Genomic DNA, 17383 nt, shown 5'->3' on the forward strand with positions numbered 1-17383 from the left:
TTTTTCATTGTCATTCTGCATAAATTGTCATTAAATGCTTATATTTGAATTAAAAAGAATGCAAAAGAAAAGGAAAGAGAGCAAAGATATTAACTGCACTAAACTTTCTTTGCTTTGCTTTGCTTTTCATTTGTTGCAGTGGAATGGATTCTATTCAGAACAAATTGGGAAAAAATAATAGTAGTGCAATCCGAGGAAAGAAAAAGTTACAAACTTACCACATATCTGCAGCTAGTCCAAGCGGTTCATAGTTTACTATTTCTGGAGCTGTAAGAAAAATGTAATCAAAGATCAGTAACTAAGGTAAGAAACTTGCCAGGCTGAACTGAGTAGCAGGTCAAGAATTACCAAGAGGGAGAAATGAGCAGGGAAGGAAAGGTAATTATAGGATCCATTGTTCACAGTTTTATAACCCTGATAGGAATTCGAGTTGACAAGCATCTAGAAGAGATCATGTAGAGGAACTTCGATTATAATGCAATTCAAGAATAATGGTGAAGCAGATAATATATACTAATTACTGTGCAAATTATAACAAATAACAAATTATTTCACCTCCAAAGGATACTGTTATCCATAAGAACCTGAGCTTTTGTTTTATTTTGTTTTTAACTGGTGCCATTAAAGCAATCTTTCTAATGGCCAGTCTGAAACAGCCCTTGGCAAGAGACTCAAACTGCATGCCACACTATATTGTTATCCATGCCAAATCTGATTATCTTTATAAGAAACATTTCCACATTGAAAAACATCCCCTTATAAGACTTCATGCAAGAGAAAAGACCAAGGTAAGAGAATGAGATGAAAGAAAAAAGTGTCTGTAACAGTTGTGTTTAATTGGTATATGAATTACAATCCTCTCTCTGCTCCTCAACTCCACAGAAACAATCCCAAAACCTCTAATAGAAAGGGGTAGGATTAACCTAAACTCCAACTAAAACAGATTAAAACTGTGATCAGTGAGGAACAGAAAGAGAACCAGGTGGAAAAACATAAAGACAGGTGAGGGTTTTGTACTCAGGTGTATGGCATGTGGCAGTTTTATCTAGCTAGCAATGACAGAGACACTCATGCAACTGTGTATCCATTACTACATGACAGAGAGTTTACTTGCCCCTGCCAACAAGTAAAAAATTATAATTTCTATTTGCAGTGTTTCACAATCTCAATCTTGAATTTACAACTCTAAATATTTATTTGGCAGCAACCTACAGTCACAGGAGTAGCACATCTGGTTTATAGAAAGCTTCTTCCAGCTATTCCAGAAAAATTAGGTCAACTTCTTGTGAACTTTGATTTATGTCACCTTGATATGAATAAGAAACTACCTCCATCCCTCACCTTTTAACTTTGAAAAGATGCATCAATTTCCTCATGGAACTTACACAAAAGGAATAAGTCACTCGCTCACCTACAAATTCTGGTGTTCCAAAAATGTTTTTAAATTCAACTCCATCTTCTATTTTGTGAGCCAGGCCAAAGTCAATAAGTTTGATATGTGGAATAGGGATATTCTTGTCTAGAAGCATAATGTTTTCAGGCTAAAAATAATGAAAGATAGATCTTTGTTATTATAATATTAATGTCTTAGGACAGTAACAGTTCTTAAGTGCTTTTGCTTCCTTCCTATACAACACTGTAGAACAAGAAAAATACCTGTGCCTAAGCATTTACACTTCATTCACTTGAGAAGGTGATGCTAACTGTGAAATCATAGAATGGTAGGGCTTGGAAGGGACCTTAAGAGATCATAACATCACTGAATGGAGTAGGACTTCATAAAAGCCAAGCAAATCTAACAAGAGTAATACTTTCATTAATTTTATCTCATGAAAAATTTGCCCCTTCTATCTTCCTCTTAGCATTCCTAAGCCTCTTTGCTTAATGATGGCTATTGCCAGGATGAAAACAAGATATACTTGTTTTCACAATGAGTCAGAAGTTTTTCACACAACTGTACATAGTTCCCTGATTTGACAAAATAAGCCACTAGATTATCAGACCAGCAGCATTGTGACATGTCATGAAGTAGAAGCTCAGTTTACCTTGTCCCTTCTTAAAACAGGAAATGTATCCTTGGCCTGCAGGGCTTCCTAGGAAAATGTCACACATGGATTTGTCTCATTTACAACTGGTGCACACGTAACTGCTGCTAGCAGGTAGCTGAAGCAGATATCCGGTGCAGAGTGCCACTGCTTGATCCCGAGAGAGAGCTGCACCGCTGAATATTTGGACTGGTAGTAATTTTACTCATTTGTCCTTGGAATTTGCACTGGGAAACCTCACTACTTCTGTCCAGCTGTCCTTTTACTATACTGTAACTCACTGGAGGATGTGTTATTAAATGCTTCTTGAGGGATTCTAGTCACATCTGAACCTACTTAGGGAAGCAAAATACTCTTCTCTCTGACATTAAATTCACAGCTGAAACCACAAGACGAGGAAAGATCCAGGATTTACTATCTGAACTATCCATCCCAAAAATGGAAACAGCTGTGATCAGAGGTCCTAGCAAGGTATTAAAAGAACATACAACATTTCTCACAGCAATGTAGGCAAAAGTCGAAACAAGTTGGTAAATTACTTTTGACTTTCTTTAGCAGATATAGAGGATATTTCATAAACTCACTTCTTCAACTAAATTTCTCAGCCTTAGTTACTCCCAACGTAGCCCTATTTCACAAGTTTCAGAATAAACTATGGATTTCATTTATGTCTTAGGAAGAGTTTTAATGCATTAATTTGTCATAACTTAATCATATGGTCAAGAGCAACAATGAAACAGTTTAATTCCCTGCTGGCAGTTGCCTGGCGTTTTCACAGCAGATCTTAATGTGGAAAGAGCTCCTGCTAATACATACTCTCAGTCAGAGCTGCACTGCAAAAGAGAGCATACAAATAACTTATTGCCATATTCACCAGACCAAGAGTATTTTAGCCTCGGGCTAAAAACCCTGGTTTTCTTCCATCAATCTAGGGCACGTGTGTTCACCTCAGATACATGACGTAAGTTTACTTAGAGCAGATAGAACAGACTGAAATGGCAAGTCACTGTCACTATTTCCTGGACTGTTTTATTCCTTAGGTAATAAAAGACATGCCAGCTCCACCACAGGCAAAGGAGCTCTGTCAAGTGTCAAGACAGTTATTGATCACCCTCTATCTAAACAGATCACTGCTTAGAAGAATATGTCTAATTTAACACCAAACTCATACAATCATAGAATGGTAGGGGTTGGAAGGGATCTTTAGAGTTCATCTAGTCCAACTCCCCTGCAGAAGCAGAGTCACCTAGATCAAGTCACACAGGAATGCATCCAGATGGCCACACTCTTCTTGATGCATCCCAAGACACCATTGGCCTTCTTGGCCACAAAGGCATATTGCTGGCTCATGTTTAGTTTACTGTCAACCAGGACTCTCAGGTCTCCCTCTGCAACACTGCTCTCTAGCAGGTTGATCCAGTACAGACTAGTGCATGGGGTTGTTCCTTCCCAGGTGCAGGACTCCACACTTGTCCTTGTTGAACCTCATGAGGTTCCTCTCTGCCCAACTCTCAAGCCAGTCGAGATCCCGCTGAATGGCAGCACAGCCTTCTGGGAAATCAGCCAGTCCTCCCAGTTTGGTGTTATCAGCCAACTACAAGCTACACCAACTCTGTCCTCTCATCCAGGTTGTTGATGAAGATGTTGAACAAGACTGGCCCCAGAACCGTTCCCCGTGGAACTCCACTGGCCACAGGCCTCCAACTCGATTCTGTGCCATTGATCACCACCCTCTGGGCTCTGTCATTCAGCCAGCTCTCGATCCACCTCACTGTCCACTCATCCAAGCCACAGCGTTTAAGCTTTCTGATGAGGATGTTATGGGAGACAGTGTCAAAAGCCTTGCTGAAGTCAAGGTAGATGACATCTGCTGCTCTCCCCTCATCTAGCCAGCCAGTTATACCCTCATAGAAGGCTATCAGGTTGGTCAAACAGGATTTCCCCTTGGTGAATCCGTGTTGACTCCCCCAATAACCATCTTTTCCTTCTTATGTTTAGTGACTATACTCAGTCCTATAAAACCCAGGAGAACTATTTTGCAAATGTGTTTTACGTCTTTTGACATTCATTGTCAGTGAAGTGATTCTTTACTTATACTTTCTGATTTCTATCTTGCTTTGCTTTTAATATCTGCATTTATCACCTGACATTCCCAATATTAAATATCAAAATTTGTAGCTGGAGATCAGTATAGAAAATGTTGCACCTGTATTTTCACCATAACTTAATTTCACTGGATATTACACTGTTTTCATTCTTTCTGTCTTCCTTGGAGCACTATGCTGTGAAGTGCATTTCAAATGGTCTTACTTATTATTTAAGGTATGTTATCAAATACAGATAGATAATAAATTGTAGAAGGCTGAGTCTGTCATGAAGAAACAATAATAAAATGCCTAAATCAGCATCTTTACCTTTAAATCAAAGTGAGCAATTTTCTTAGAGTGAAGGTAATTCACACCATCCAAAATCTGCCTGATGAATCTGGTTGCTTCCTCTTCACTCAAAGACTCCTTCTGTGCCAAGAAGTCAAAAAGTTCTCCTCCAGAAACTCTGCAAAACACCAGAAAAGATCCTGTTATCTACCACATTGTAAATCATAAAATAAACACAAACACAGAAAACTGAAGTAGCAAAAAACCTTCACACAGTTAGAAAACGGCCACTCTTGCAGACAATCTAGTGTGTTCCAGTCTCAGGTGTGCAAAAATTTCCTTTTAGCTTCACCTCTCTCCCTTGTAAATTTAGGACTACTTTTCACTAATTCATGATGTTGGAAGGCTTGATTCATCAAGGATTATAAAGGACCAGAAAAAACGTGTATTGTTTGACGAATCTACTGACATGTACATATTTCAATAGGTAGATTTTGCTGTTTAACCATCTCAACTTCTATTTTTTAACATTTTCATTTGGATGAGACAGAGAAAATAGATAATACTGTAATAGTCAACAACTTCTAAAGAATTTCTTCTCTTTCAGGTTCTCATCAGAAACATGAGGCATTCAGTTTTGCCAACAGAATTTCTTCTCTTTCCAAAACAACCATTACACTGTTTTAATACAGAATCTTGCCTTACATAACTAACGGGAAAGTACTTATTTTGTGTTGAACTTTTAAAAAGAAGGCCGAATGTAGCAGCTTGAAATGTACTTTAAATTGTTTACCCAAATAAAGGAAGTGCTAGTAGTTATTATAAGTTTTCACATCACAATTGAAATACATTCCATGCAATTTCAGTACATAAGACTTCTATTTTCATTTTTGTGCCTTGTATTGAGGACTCCAGTGTTATCTTTGTATATATTTTGAAACAGGATAATCTAGGTATTGAATTGGGCATTGTTAATTCATAATTATGCTTACATTTATTGTTTCAATTTCACACAGTTATTAATACTATTGATTATCCTCACTCAAATTTACTGTTGGAGGCACCCACAAAGCAGTTGTTGCTCTTGGGCTTAGGTGTACCAGCCATCTGTACTCACCATTCAGAGTCCATTCAGAGTGTAAGCACAAAACTAGAGAGATCCAACAGTCATTTTGGAAAATAAGCTTTTGACCTTGTTGTCTGATGAAGTATCTATAAAAGAACTGGCAGGCTCAACTGCCTTGAGTTAACTGTGTGCTTTGACTCCCAGACAAGTTAGATCACACTGTGTACTGCAGAGGTCTTTTGTGTATCCCTCTGACCCCAGGCTCATATATAACATTGGTGGTATCAAGATGGTCTGTCTCTTTCAGAGTTAACTATTGTGAATCACTACAAAAACTGCAAAAGGGAAGTAAACTGCAAACAAGAATATGTCAAAAGCCACAAAGATATTGGGCTTATTACTTAGGTTCTGCTGTTGCCGTGGGTGACAGTCTACTTTGCTGTTTCAAAGGCAGAGATTTACACAGGGCCTATTGACTTCATCATCAATTACTGGATTTTATTTTTCCAGTTGCCACATAGTCTGAAACTTTCCAAGCATCATGAGTCAGGGCACTTTACCTGGGCAGAAGTCACCTCACTTCACTTGGGCAGAAGTCACATGCCTTAACTGTTACAACTAAATATCTGGCAAACAAAAATAAACTTACATGACCCAGAAATATGTTGCAACCACTGTATCTGTCTGCTGCCTCCTCCTTCCTACTAATCTCAGTTACTTAGCCTATGAGACTCTTATTTGGTCTCTTATTTTCTTTTTAGGTGACACATACCAAGCACATTAGCACTACTATCAGCCTTGCCGGACTGGTTTTGTTTTACCCTGTGCATTTCAGGAGCCAGGGAATATTGCCACTTTCCCATATTGTTGTAGATGTAGGACCCTTCATTCGTTAGCTTAAAAATTATATCAGCTGACTGTGACAAGCAGTACAGGAACCTGTAAGTAAAACCTGGTAGTCTCTTGGTGAAATCTATGTACAGAGAGCAGGCAAGTCCCATTTCTGGAATGATTTCTATTCAAACTGCACTTAAGCAGTCATCTCTGGTAGGCACTATGACCCAGTCATCAGGAAGTCAGATGTACCACAATACTTAACTTGTACTTTTCCAGAATTTAACCATGTAGGCATACTGCTCTCTCTTCTTTTACCCTATAAAACCTCCTTTGTGTTTATTCCTTAAGGTGAACTCTTTAATCAGGACTAAGAATAAAAAAGTTCTATCTTGGGTCAGGCCAACAGCCTATGTAGCCCATCCTCCAGTTCTCCAACACCAGCAACAGAAGATATCACTGAAGGAAAGCACAAAGGCTAAGCCACTAAGCCACTGCCTTCACCGTCCCCTGGCACAGAAGATGGTGCGAAGGACAGAAGAGGATTCCCTCCTGCCTGGATGAGACTGACGACTTTGTTTTGAGAAATCTCCTTTGCTACACAAAGGAATGTCAGAAAATTGTTCAGCTACTCAAACTAGAGGTACTTAATTCCCTTTTTCTCTTGCTGCCCTCAAGACTGGTGGCTTAAAACAGCTGGGTTAGCTGTTCAGGGCACACTGAAGATTTTGACCCAAAAGAAACCTGGGCAGACAGCCATGCCTGAAGAAACTGTACAGCCTGCAAGAACAAGGATCACAGACGTATCTCCTAGCCCCTTGCTGTATTTTCCCTCTTCTTGCTATCTCACACTAACCTTGAATCAGGCTAGGCAGGGGAATTTCCAAGGTACAGAATACAACATAAAAGAAAAAAGGAAACAAAATAAAGACTCTGAAGTCTCTTTGTTACTTTATCAGCAAAAGACTCCTTACAGCAACCAAACAAGCATTTAATTTACTGAAGGTCTAAGATCAGCACACATTACAAACAGTCCATTAATCTCCAATCTCTTGTGGTATAGCCTAAAACACTAGCCTAAGCTGCAGAGATCTTAAAAGAGTAATCTAGAGGAAAATGTGGTAGAATAAAGGTAATAATTTCTCATTAATAAAGACTCGGGCTTTAAAAACAGGTTTAAGTAAATTGTACAAAGAGAGTGGCAAGCAGTCTAGTGCAGGATTATTCTCATCTAAATTACACACTTGAACTCAGAGAAAGCTTCAGGCAGAAGAGACTAACAATCCCAAAAGCTAGCCATGATGGAATCACAGAAAAAAAGCAGTAAAACACTCATAACTGCACTACAAGTTACATTTGAACAGCCAGGAAGGTGTGTTTTCTAAATCAGTACCACCTGTAAAAGAGCAAATGCTCCTTTCTTAAGGGACCTTAGGTTACTGAAAATTTTCTTTCTCTGCTTCCATCTCTACCCATTTACCATGTCACCTTATACCCATGGCAAACAAAAATCCCATGGAACAACCCCATGCACCAGAACAGGCTGGGGACTGACCTGCTGGAGAGCAGCTCTGCAGAGAGAGACCTGGGAGTCCTGATTGATAATAAGCTAAACATGAGCCAGCAATGTGCCCTCATGGCCAAGAAGGCCAATGGCATCCTGGGATGCATCAAGAAGAGTGTGGCCAGCAGGTCAAGGGAGGTTCTTCTCCCCCTCTACTCTGCCCTGGTGAGGCCTCATCTGGAGTCCTGTGTCCAGTTCTGGGCTCCTCAGCTCAAGAGGGACAGGGAACTTCTGGAGAGAGTCCAGCACAGGACCACCAAGATGATCAGGGAACTAGAACATCTTTCATATGAGGAAAGGCTGCGGGAACTGGGGCTGTTTAGTCTGGAGGAGATTGAGAGGTGATCTTATTAACATTTAAAAATATCTAAAGGGTGGGTGTCAGGAGGTTGGAACATCCCTTTTTTCTATGGTAGATAGTAACAGGACAAGGGGTAATGGGATGAAGCTGGAACACAAAAAGTTCCACTTAAACATAAGAAAAAACTATTTCACTGTTCAGGTGAGGGAGCCCTGGCACAGGCTGCCCAGAGGGGTTGTGGAGGCTCCTTCCTTGGAGGTCTTCAAGACCCACCTGGACATGTTCCTATGTGACCTGATCTAGGTGAACCTGCTTCTGCAGGGGGGTTGGACTAGATGATCTCTAAAGGTCCCTTCCAATCCCTACCATTCTATGATTCTATGATTCTATGAAAGTACTCTTTGTAAATCACAGCACTAATGATCTGATCTATGAAAAACCCATTTAAATGATGCCTTTGTTCTTCCTTCAAAGTCCAATAAAAGAAAAATGACAATACTGCCTTACTTCCTGGAAACAGCTGTTTATTACCTGTACTCAACCTTGACACTTAGCAGTAGAGGAGACTGGCTTATCAAATCTGCCTTTAGGCTGCTTTGCCCACCTGCCAAACTGCACGTAACAGCAGTGGACTTGGCAATGCTCTTTTTGCTCCTTAACAGAAGAAATAGCACCTGTAGAATCAAGCCCTGTGGAAAGAGAAGACAGCCTCGCCTGTGTCAGCACAGCGTTCCTGGGAGAAGGTCAATATTTTAGCCAAGGCCTCTTCAACATCACGGTAGCTTGATGTCAGTCAATTATACTGGGACGTTCTTTTGAAGCTGAAGTCCACTAGCTCAATGTCATATTAATTGGCCAGGTGCTGTAATGCTTAGTTTGATAAACTGCAAGGTGTATGAGAATCTGATATCAGAGTGTCAGAAGGAGAGATCATCTGTTTACAGAGAGAATTTAATTAACTTTATTAGCAATTATCATCCTTGATTTGTGCACAGCAGCTGAATGCAGTGGCCTTAATCAGGTCAAAACTCTGTGGCATCCAGCCTTTTAAAATGAAATTAACTACAGCATGACAATAGGACACACAAAACACATCAGGCCACCTGAGGACAGGAAAATGCAGAAGGTCATGAAATGGGAGGTTGTTTTAGCACAAAATAACTGCCAGTCAGAAAAGCAAGCTCCTTTCCTGTCTTCCAGTGCATGGCTACAGAGACCAACATTTGCTCATAAACATATACTTAAAAGTTAACAGAAGCTTATCATCACTTATATACCAGCTGCCAGCAGTCACAGTAATCTCTGGGCATGCTCCCTGGCCTGAATGCTGGCACCCCTGGAAAGCTAGTGGTTATTTCACCTCACTCAAGGATCAAAGCCTTATTGCCTGGATTACACGCAAAGGGTGAAGGCAGGTGCCCTTGTGAACATGTAGTCTACATAACTTCAGCCACAGTATCTCTGTATTTCCCAATTCATAGATGCAGAAAAAATTACACCATTTACTTGTTACCTAAAAATTGTAGTAAGTCAAAGGCCTCAGGGTGTCTCCTTGCTTACAGCCTTACTTCAGTACCATGAATTGACAGATAAAGGATATTTAATCCTCTGCACAACTCCTCTAAGACTCAGAGCTTTGTAAACTAGGTTGTATTGATTCCACAAAAGAGCAGGACAGAGCCCATAAAAGCTTAAATTTATGTCTGTCTTCCTTTAATACATGGCAAATTTCATCCCCTTAGACCAAGACCATGCATTCTGACAGCAAAGCTCCATTTATTAGAAAAGCTACTTCTATTCATGGCTCTAATGAATACAAGCACTCAATTGTACTCTTTGCTTTGTGTGACAGCATTCAGGTTTCCCTTGGTTCTCAGGACAGATTAAGAAGACTGAGCCACACAAGTACATATGTGTATTTTTATATCTGCACATGCACTAAAATAATTTACATCCCTTACAATTCCTTAAGGCAGACTAATAGCAGAGACTATGAACTTTACAGAAGGACCTGTTTTGGATGTCAGTTTATACTATCGTTCATGCACAAAGAGTCACTCAGTTCTACCACAATCTTGATTCTCAGCCACGGAACACCTGGAACAGTACCAAGTGCCAAATTTCACCCAAATTCATTATCCCAATATAAGTTTGAGTATAAAAAGACCTGATCTTGGTGCCTCCCCTTTCCCATGTCTTGAAAAAGTGAAATAATTTTATCATGGCAAATTCTTTTTTTTACTCAATAAATGACACTAGGCAACGGCAATTTTTTATTGAAATGACTCTCAAACTAACACATTAACAATAACACTATTAAATTTGAGGACAACCAAATGTTCTAAAGGATCCAGCTGCAGACACAATGCAGAGGTGCAAGTGTTCTTCCTGTGGCCTCCCAGACACTACAGGTAAAACCAGAATGGTTGGCAAACAGCACTAAGAACAGAAAACCAAACAGCAGCAGGCAACTTAGTTCCCCTCCTGACATCACAGTGAAGGATGTTCCCTTGGCATTGCACACTGGTTATCACACAAACTGTTGCAACTGGTCTATATGTCCTGCTCTAGCTCTGCAAAAGTAACTTCTTTTTCTTGGGGATATCACTAGTCTCTTCTCACAAAACCTCTACTTTAGCCTCTGCAATATAAGCTGAAGTCACATAAACAGGAATAACTCTTCCTATGTCATTTTGACTCATATTGGGTTGCAAGGCCAAGAGGCAAGAACGCTATTTACAGAGAGCAAAGCTCTCCAGCCCAGCCTGGAATAAGGCAACTTCTTCTTTAAAAAAACCACCCTTCTATTCCTCTTTATTTGTTAGTGTCCTTCTATCTCACACTACTTTTTACAAAACTAAAGAAATTCCATCAGACACACGTCAGTGTCAGCATTCAAGTGACTGTGTAAACTTTACCCTTCACACACATTTCAGATTCATGTCACATAACCACACTGTTTGAAACACTGTCAGGCAGGTCTGTCCCAATGGCCGACTATAAGGATCTCAAGCCACAGTTCCATCAAACATATATGAAGGGTGACGAGGTGTAAGAAAGAGATGATATTTCTGGGATGTAGTATTGCTAGTCTGATGAAACAAGCAGCCAAACAAAGTTCATGAAGGTAATTTAACAGCTGTTGTAGAGACTGGCAATTCTGACACTTCTTCCTGTTCAAATAAACCAACATTTTTCTACACAGTAAACATTTATTAGACAGGGTTTCTCACTTTCTTTCAGTCAGTATGATAAAATACAGATAAAAACATCAAAAGCAACTCCCTGAAATGCAAATTTGTGTTCCCACTATGCAAAGACTTTTTAGCCAAAGCTCTGTTATGATTCCTGACTGCACTTTGAGCTTTCCTGGGCTATGCATTTTTTCTTCGAGGCAGGGACATACACAGGTTCTGTTGAACACACTGTTGTCCCCTCAGCCCAGATGGAGAAGCTGAGGCTAGTTGGTTTAAAATCTCTTCTTAAGGAGCACAATCCAGTTTGTATTACACAGCCAATATGTGGTTTGGAATAGTCATCCCAAACCAGCAGCCTGGCTATCCGATGGGTCACAATGCAGGGGTGAGGCTACAGCCATACACAGATCTCCTGGTCGAGAGGTTCACTTGTCAAAAGGACCTAAATGTCAAGGGTTTGCCTCCCATCCCATGAAACGTGAAACAAGAGTGAGTAGCTCTTCTTTGCTCCCATCCTGATGCTATTCTTTCTTGGCAGTGGAAGTCTAGGTATTAAAAAAACCTCTCTCTTTGCCCTCCTCCTCTCTTTTTCCCTAGTCTACTCTAAAAGAGGAAAATATGGGAGTAGGCCACAAATTTTGTATTCTTGGTGGTTCACATGCATTGGAAGGGACAAAAGCAGAAGGAAAAGTGACAAGAGCATTCAGTGGCCATTTGTGTTAGGGAAGCTCTACGCAGACATGAGGTAATCCTTCTATTAGTAAACAGTTTTTGAGTTGAAAACACTCCCCATCTCAGTAACAATGGTCCCAGCTGACATTAAGGTGCATCTGTATCCCCACGGCACAGAGATGAACTGGGGGGCCTGTTTACCAGCAACCTCATTCAGTTCTCCTTCCAACATCTGCACAGCCTGAGAACACGGCAGCTCCATTTGAACAGTGCCTCAATGTTCTGGCAGCCTCTGCAGCCCTTTCCGGTTCCTATTTATCTCATCCAACCCCAGAGGATAGGAATTCCCCTTACTCACAGCTCAAGGATGAGGACCACATCCGTCTTGTTTTCATAGATGTCGTGCAACTTGATGATGTTAGCATGCAGGATTTGCTGCAGAATAGAAACCTCACGTTCAATTTCCTCCCGGCTCACTCCACGACGGCTGGCTCGGCTCTGTCGTTTTTTAATGAACTTAGCAGCATATTCCATACCGCTGCTTCTCTCTCGACATTTCTTCACTATAGCAAATTGACCACTGAAAGGACAAGAACATTAGCAAAAATTCACTTCAATCTTTCATATAAATCACAGCCTCCCAAATCAAGCATTCATATACAAAGCTTGATCCTGCACTCCTGAGCAACATGGCTAACCATACAAGTTTGTCCTTGGTGCAATAGTGAGGACTGTCAGAATTCTGCCGTTAAGTCACTAGAGCATAATGAGGTAGCCTCCCGCTGTGTCTGAAATTCAGCAACACCAAACAGTGTCTGACAAGAAGGGAGGATAGATGTTACCATGTTTAAATGAGGAAGATCTGTCTCAAAAAGGTTCAAATTACTGCTCCTTCACTGGGTAATGCTGAAGGCATTCAAGCCTGTAACACATCACTGGATGTTCTGAAAGGACCTGAAAGCATTATTTTCCTTAAGAATAATCTCTCAGAAAAGACTTAGGGGATTGATAACTGCTTGCAAATGTAGAAGTGGACTCCAATAACCAGTTTTCCAGTAAGAGAATGGATTATTCGTATTTCTGCACTTCACTTGGTCATTTAGCTGTAAAAGTAACTAGAGTGAGCACAGTTTTCTATCTGCACCTCAAGGAAAAAGAACTTCACACTGTACCAAATAGTAAAGTGGCTGCATTAAAGTTGAAAAGGCCTGTAGGTGCCATTTGCCCAATAAAATTTTCCTTATTGTGGCTCCTAAAGTAAGATATTCCAGTCCATCTATAATATTTCCCCCTTATCTCCTAAGATGGAAATGTGTATGACTAATTCAACTAACAGTAACCCTGCAGGCTGCAGCCTTATGTCAGTGAGGGGAACCTTTCAGGATGAGAGTGTTACTGACTCTTCAATAGGAAAATAAGGTTCTCTTCTTTGTTCTTTGTCTGAGCTTTTATTTCTTCATCATGCTCGAGAAGCATCCTTTGAACTTAGAGAAGGCACCATTTCAACAGAGCTGATGTTTCCTCCTTCTCAATTGTCCTCTGAAAAAAATAACTTTAATCAAGCTGAGAGGTGTCTTATCAAAAATAAGAAAAGGTAGTCTGCAGCTAAAGCAGGATTGGAGTAATACATAAAGCCAGAATGTGGAATGAAACAGTGATTACTCAGATCCTTTTGCTTGTCTCATCTGGAAGGGACAAAGACAACTATGTTGTATCTTAGAAATGCTTAATCATAGTAAAATCTTCACAGACATATCAATAATGAAATTAAATAATAAGCTAGTACTGGTGTGTTTGCATTTAGTCTACAAAGGACACATTAAGAGAGATACTTCCACCTTACAAAAAATGAGGAAAAAGGATGGTCTGCAGCTAAAGAACTAGAAGGATTTGAACCATCTGAATTTATTGTATTCCCTTTAGCAATTCACTTTTGTCGCATCAGCAAAACAGGGAAGATTCTTTCTTTCTTCCACACAGTATGTCTATGGATATTTGCACACTACTTAACAAAAAACTGTCTATCTCAGTTGGTTGTTAATGTGATAAAAACATTAAGAATAACCAATGTTGTGCCATGCAATCTAATAGGCTCTTGTCCAAAGTGACTCCAAAAAGCAGACCAAAATCATGTATCATAAACCTGAAATTCCATATAGTCTTTAGTAAAATCAAATTAGGACAAATACTTTTCATAGAATTAATACAAAGTTGCCTCATATGGACACAAACACTCTTTAATTCTCCAGTTTTCCTTAGATCTTAAAAATGTGAAACTTAAAAAGTGACAACTTAAAAAAAACAGGAAACCTAAGTTAAAGCATAAAAAAGCATTAATGCCTTTTTTTTTTTTCACAAAACTGATGGTAGACTCATTGCACTTCCAGCTCAAATAATGAGAAGTATTAAGAACACTGAGTCTTGACATAAACATAGGTCAGTCCAAACATAAATGAGGTCAGTCCACTCCATTTAGGATGAATTTCATTCACTTAGTGCTCTCTCTCGTTGCTCAATAGGAAGCCTACTATTTGCACTGATGGAGTGATTTCAATAACTTTCCTACAAAGTATCAAAATAAAATACACTAGAGTTCAAACAACCATCTATGATCTAATAAACCTTCTTGTACCAAACATTACTTCAGTATTTTTTATTACTTTATCTTTCCATAATTACTAGTGCAGATTCAGACATAACTATGTGTAAAGTACATAATAAAATGTGATGCTGAATTCGAGCTTGTGAAAAACAAGGAGGTTGTGAGGTAGTGTTGGAATGGCACAAACAACTGCCAAGGAAAATCACTCTAGTAGCAGCATTCAGAGATTGTGTTTAGTAAGTGTGATGGCAGACTGCTGTTGACAAGCCTTGCAGCAGTACTGCTGCAATAAAACCTAAAAGAGTATGAATGGAAGGAAAAATTTACTACTTCTGTTTGGACAGTAGTAAAAGGACCACATAGACCACCTGAGTACATCTGTGATTTCAAGTAGCAAGAGCAGTTTATTACCACTCTAAATCTTCTCTGTCAGAAATTGTAAGCTGAGGATTACTTCCTGTTATTTATTGTTTTCCATTGCTAGATTGTAAGAGGGATTTATCAAACTCCCTTTTGGCAGAGGGAAGAAAAAGAAAAGATCATGGAATCCACCTTGGCAGAGGCCATGTACGTACTGTTACAAACACTACCGTGGTGGTGAAGCACACCAGATAGCTGGAGACTTTTGCTGCATTCCTACCAAGGAGCAAAAATACATTTTAAAGTTCTAGGAAGCTAGGTGGCCAGGAAGCCACAGCCAATTAATAAATAAAGCAGGGAGGCCTCTGAGAACAGTGCAGCCAGCCTTGCCTGGCATGTGTAAAGCTTAACATATATGCTAGATCTTATCACCAACAGAACTCTCTCACCCAAGTCTTACTTTCATCACATTCACAAGTCTCTGCTGATATCCAGCTAATTTACAAACAGACAAACCAAGACAGTGAGCTCCTTTTTTGTACCCAGGAGTAGACCCATTCTCCCTTGCCACAATGCACCATACATCTAAGATCTCATTCTGCAAAGACTAGCAGGTCTCCAGTCCCAGAATACATGTTCAGTATCAGATATTTCCTTAGTCAGGGCATTATAACCAGACTTGCAGAGAAAAGATTCATTTTACACATAACCTTAACTTTTAGCTACTGTGATTCTATCAGCCAAGATCACCTTATAAGAATCATGGATGCAGTCATAAAGTGCAACCCCCAGTAACTACACTGTGGAAGCACTGAGCTATTATTGTTTCCAGCATTATTATATCCTTCACTGGCTTGGTAAATGAGAGATGCAAGTACAGTTGGAACTTAAATTATGCAGCATACACAGCAATTATATTCAGAACCTTATAATTATATTATGTACTTGGTGCTTCATTACCTTAGACAGCTGGCTGGAATGTCTTAAAACTACAAAGGCAAAGACATTAAAAATTAAGACTGTCACTTGGTTCTTGCTTGCTCTCAAAAGCTAACACTATGGCAGAGGCACTCTCATTTCAAAGCATTCAAGCAATACCAGACAGTCTGAAGTACTTCTTTTTTTGTTTTCATTTTCATATGTACCCTAAACACTTCTCAGGAGAGAGGTAGGAATGGATGCGACAAGTGTACTTAACCCTTTAGGAATAATAAATGGAACAGAAATTGCAGTTAATGGATTTGTCAAATCCATTAGCTCATTCATATTTCTGTCTCCTGATTTTATCATTACACATAAACCCTAGGGAACTTGAGAATGAAATTCCTGCTACAAAATCCTCAAACTTGCCTTATATATTCTGCTAAATGAGTTTGTTCCATAGTGCTGAGAGCTGTTTGCATGAAACACCATGGGTTTCAACGGGTTTTCTGTTTCTTTGTTCATTTTTCCAAGACATGCATCTTCTTTGGCTCAGACTTTCTAACGAGATATGGTATTAATACTGATGTGTCTGCTTCCCTGAATTCTCTCTGGGGACATACATTTTGCTGTCAGAGCTCAGGGAGAAAACATTATAAGTGCCAATTAAGGGAATGAATGCAGTAGCTTTTGCATTTAAAAAGTCCACTCGTACTGTGGATTTTGTATATTTTTGTTTACTTAGAAGCTTACAAAAATAATAATGACACAGCATAGGAATTCCCATCTTCTCCTTTTATGTATTTATAGTTTGAGACAATGGTTTATTTATTCCTACAAATGTATACTCTACAGTTCTTGTTCCAGTCTTTAAGACATTTCCTTTATCCCTTAAAACCAGGTGTTTTGTAGACAGCCTTTACTGAGACAGATTGTGTCTGAAGAGGTTGCAAGCCACAGGGCAAAATATAAATGCACAAATTGTTTGCCCAGGACACTTAAGACAGTTACAATGTAATTAGTGACAATACTGCCCATAATCCACGCTTGCCCATTTCCCTATTCTCTGCAGAGCACATTTGCTTTGTCCATGCTTGTTCCTGAACTAACACAGATTTTATTAAAGCATCCCAGTGTAATGGTAAAGTATTTTCCAGTCTCCTTAAAGACTGTCATAAAGCAGTAGCTGGCATTTCTCTCCACACAAATAGCCCAATGCTTTGCCAAACAGTGATACACTGAAGTACACTGAGTGAAGATCTAAACGCTGGAGAAGGGATAGGTAGAAAGAAAAGTCTTCAAACAAGTGCCTAGAAAAATGTAGATTCTTTTATCTAAAAGGAAAATCTCTCTCTGATATCCGAGTTGCCAGCACTGAGAAATTAAGCTATTTACTTAATTTCACATGGGGAGTCTGTTGCTGATCTGAGATTTGAAACTAAATTT

At 39.5% G+C, this 17383-nt stretch overlaps 1 protein-coding gene across 3 annotated transcripts in view; it reads right to left on the minus strand.

Annotated features, from left to right (window-relative positions):
- DAPK2 (death associated protein kinase 2) overlaps positions 1 to 17383 on the minus strand; it is a 54283-nt gene that overhangs the window by 16608 nt on the left and 20292 nt on the right. For all 3 annotated transcript variants that reach the window (XM_061999656.1, XM_061999657.1, XM_061999655.1), the window contains exons 4-7: positions 12413 to 12634; positions 4460 to 4598; positions 1412 to 1541; positions 219 to 267 (exon numbers count right to left, since the gene is read on the minus strand). In XM_061999656.1, coding sequence (XP_061855640.1) covers positions 219 to 267; positions 1412 to 1541; positions 4460 to 4598; positions 12413 to 12634 — 540 coding nt within the window. The remainder of the gene's footprint in view (positions 1 to 218; positions 268 to 1411; positions 1542 to 4459; positions 4599 to 12412; positions 12635 to 17383) is intronic.

This window comes from Colius striatus, chromosome 7, assembly GCF_028858725.1.
Source record: "Colius striatus isolate bColStr4 chromosome 7, bColStr4.1.hap1, whole genome shotgun sequence".
Lineage (NCBI taxonomy): Eukaryota > Metazoa > Chordata > Aves > Coliiformes > Coliidae > Colius > Colius striatus.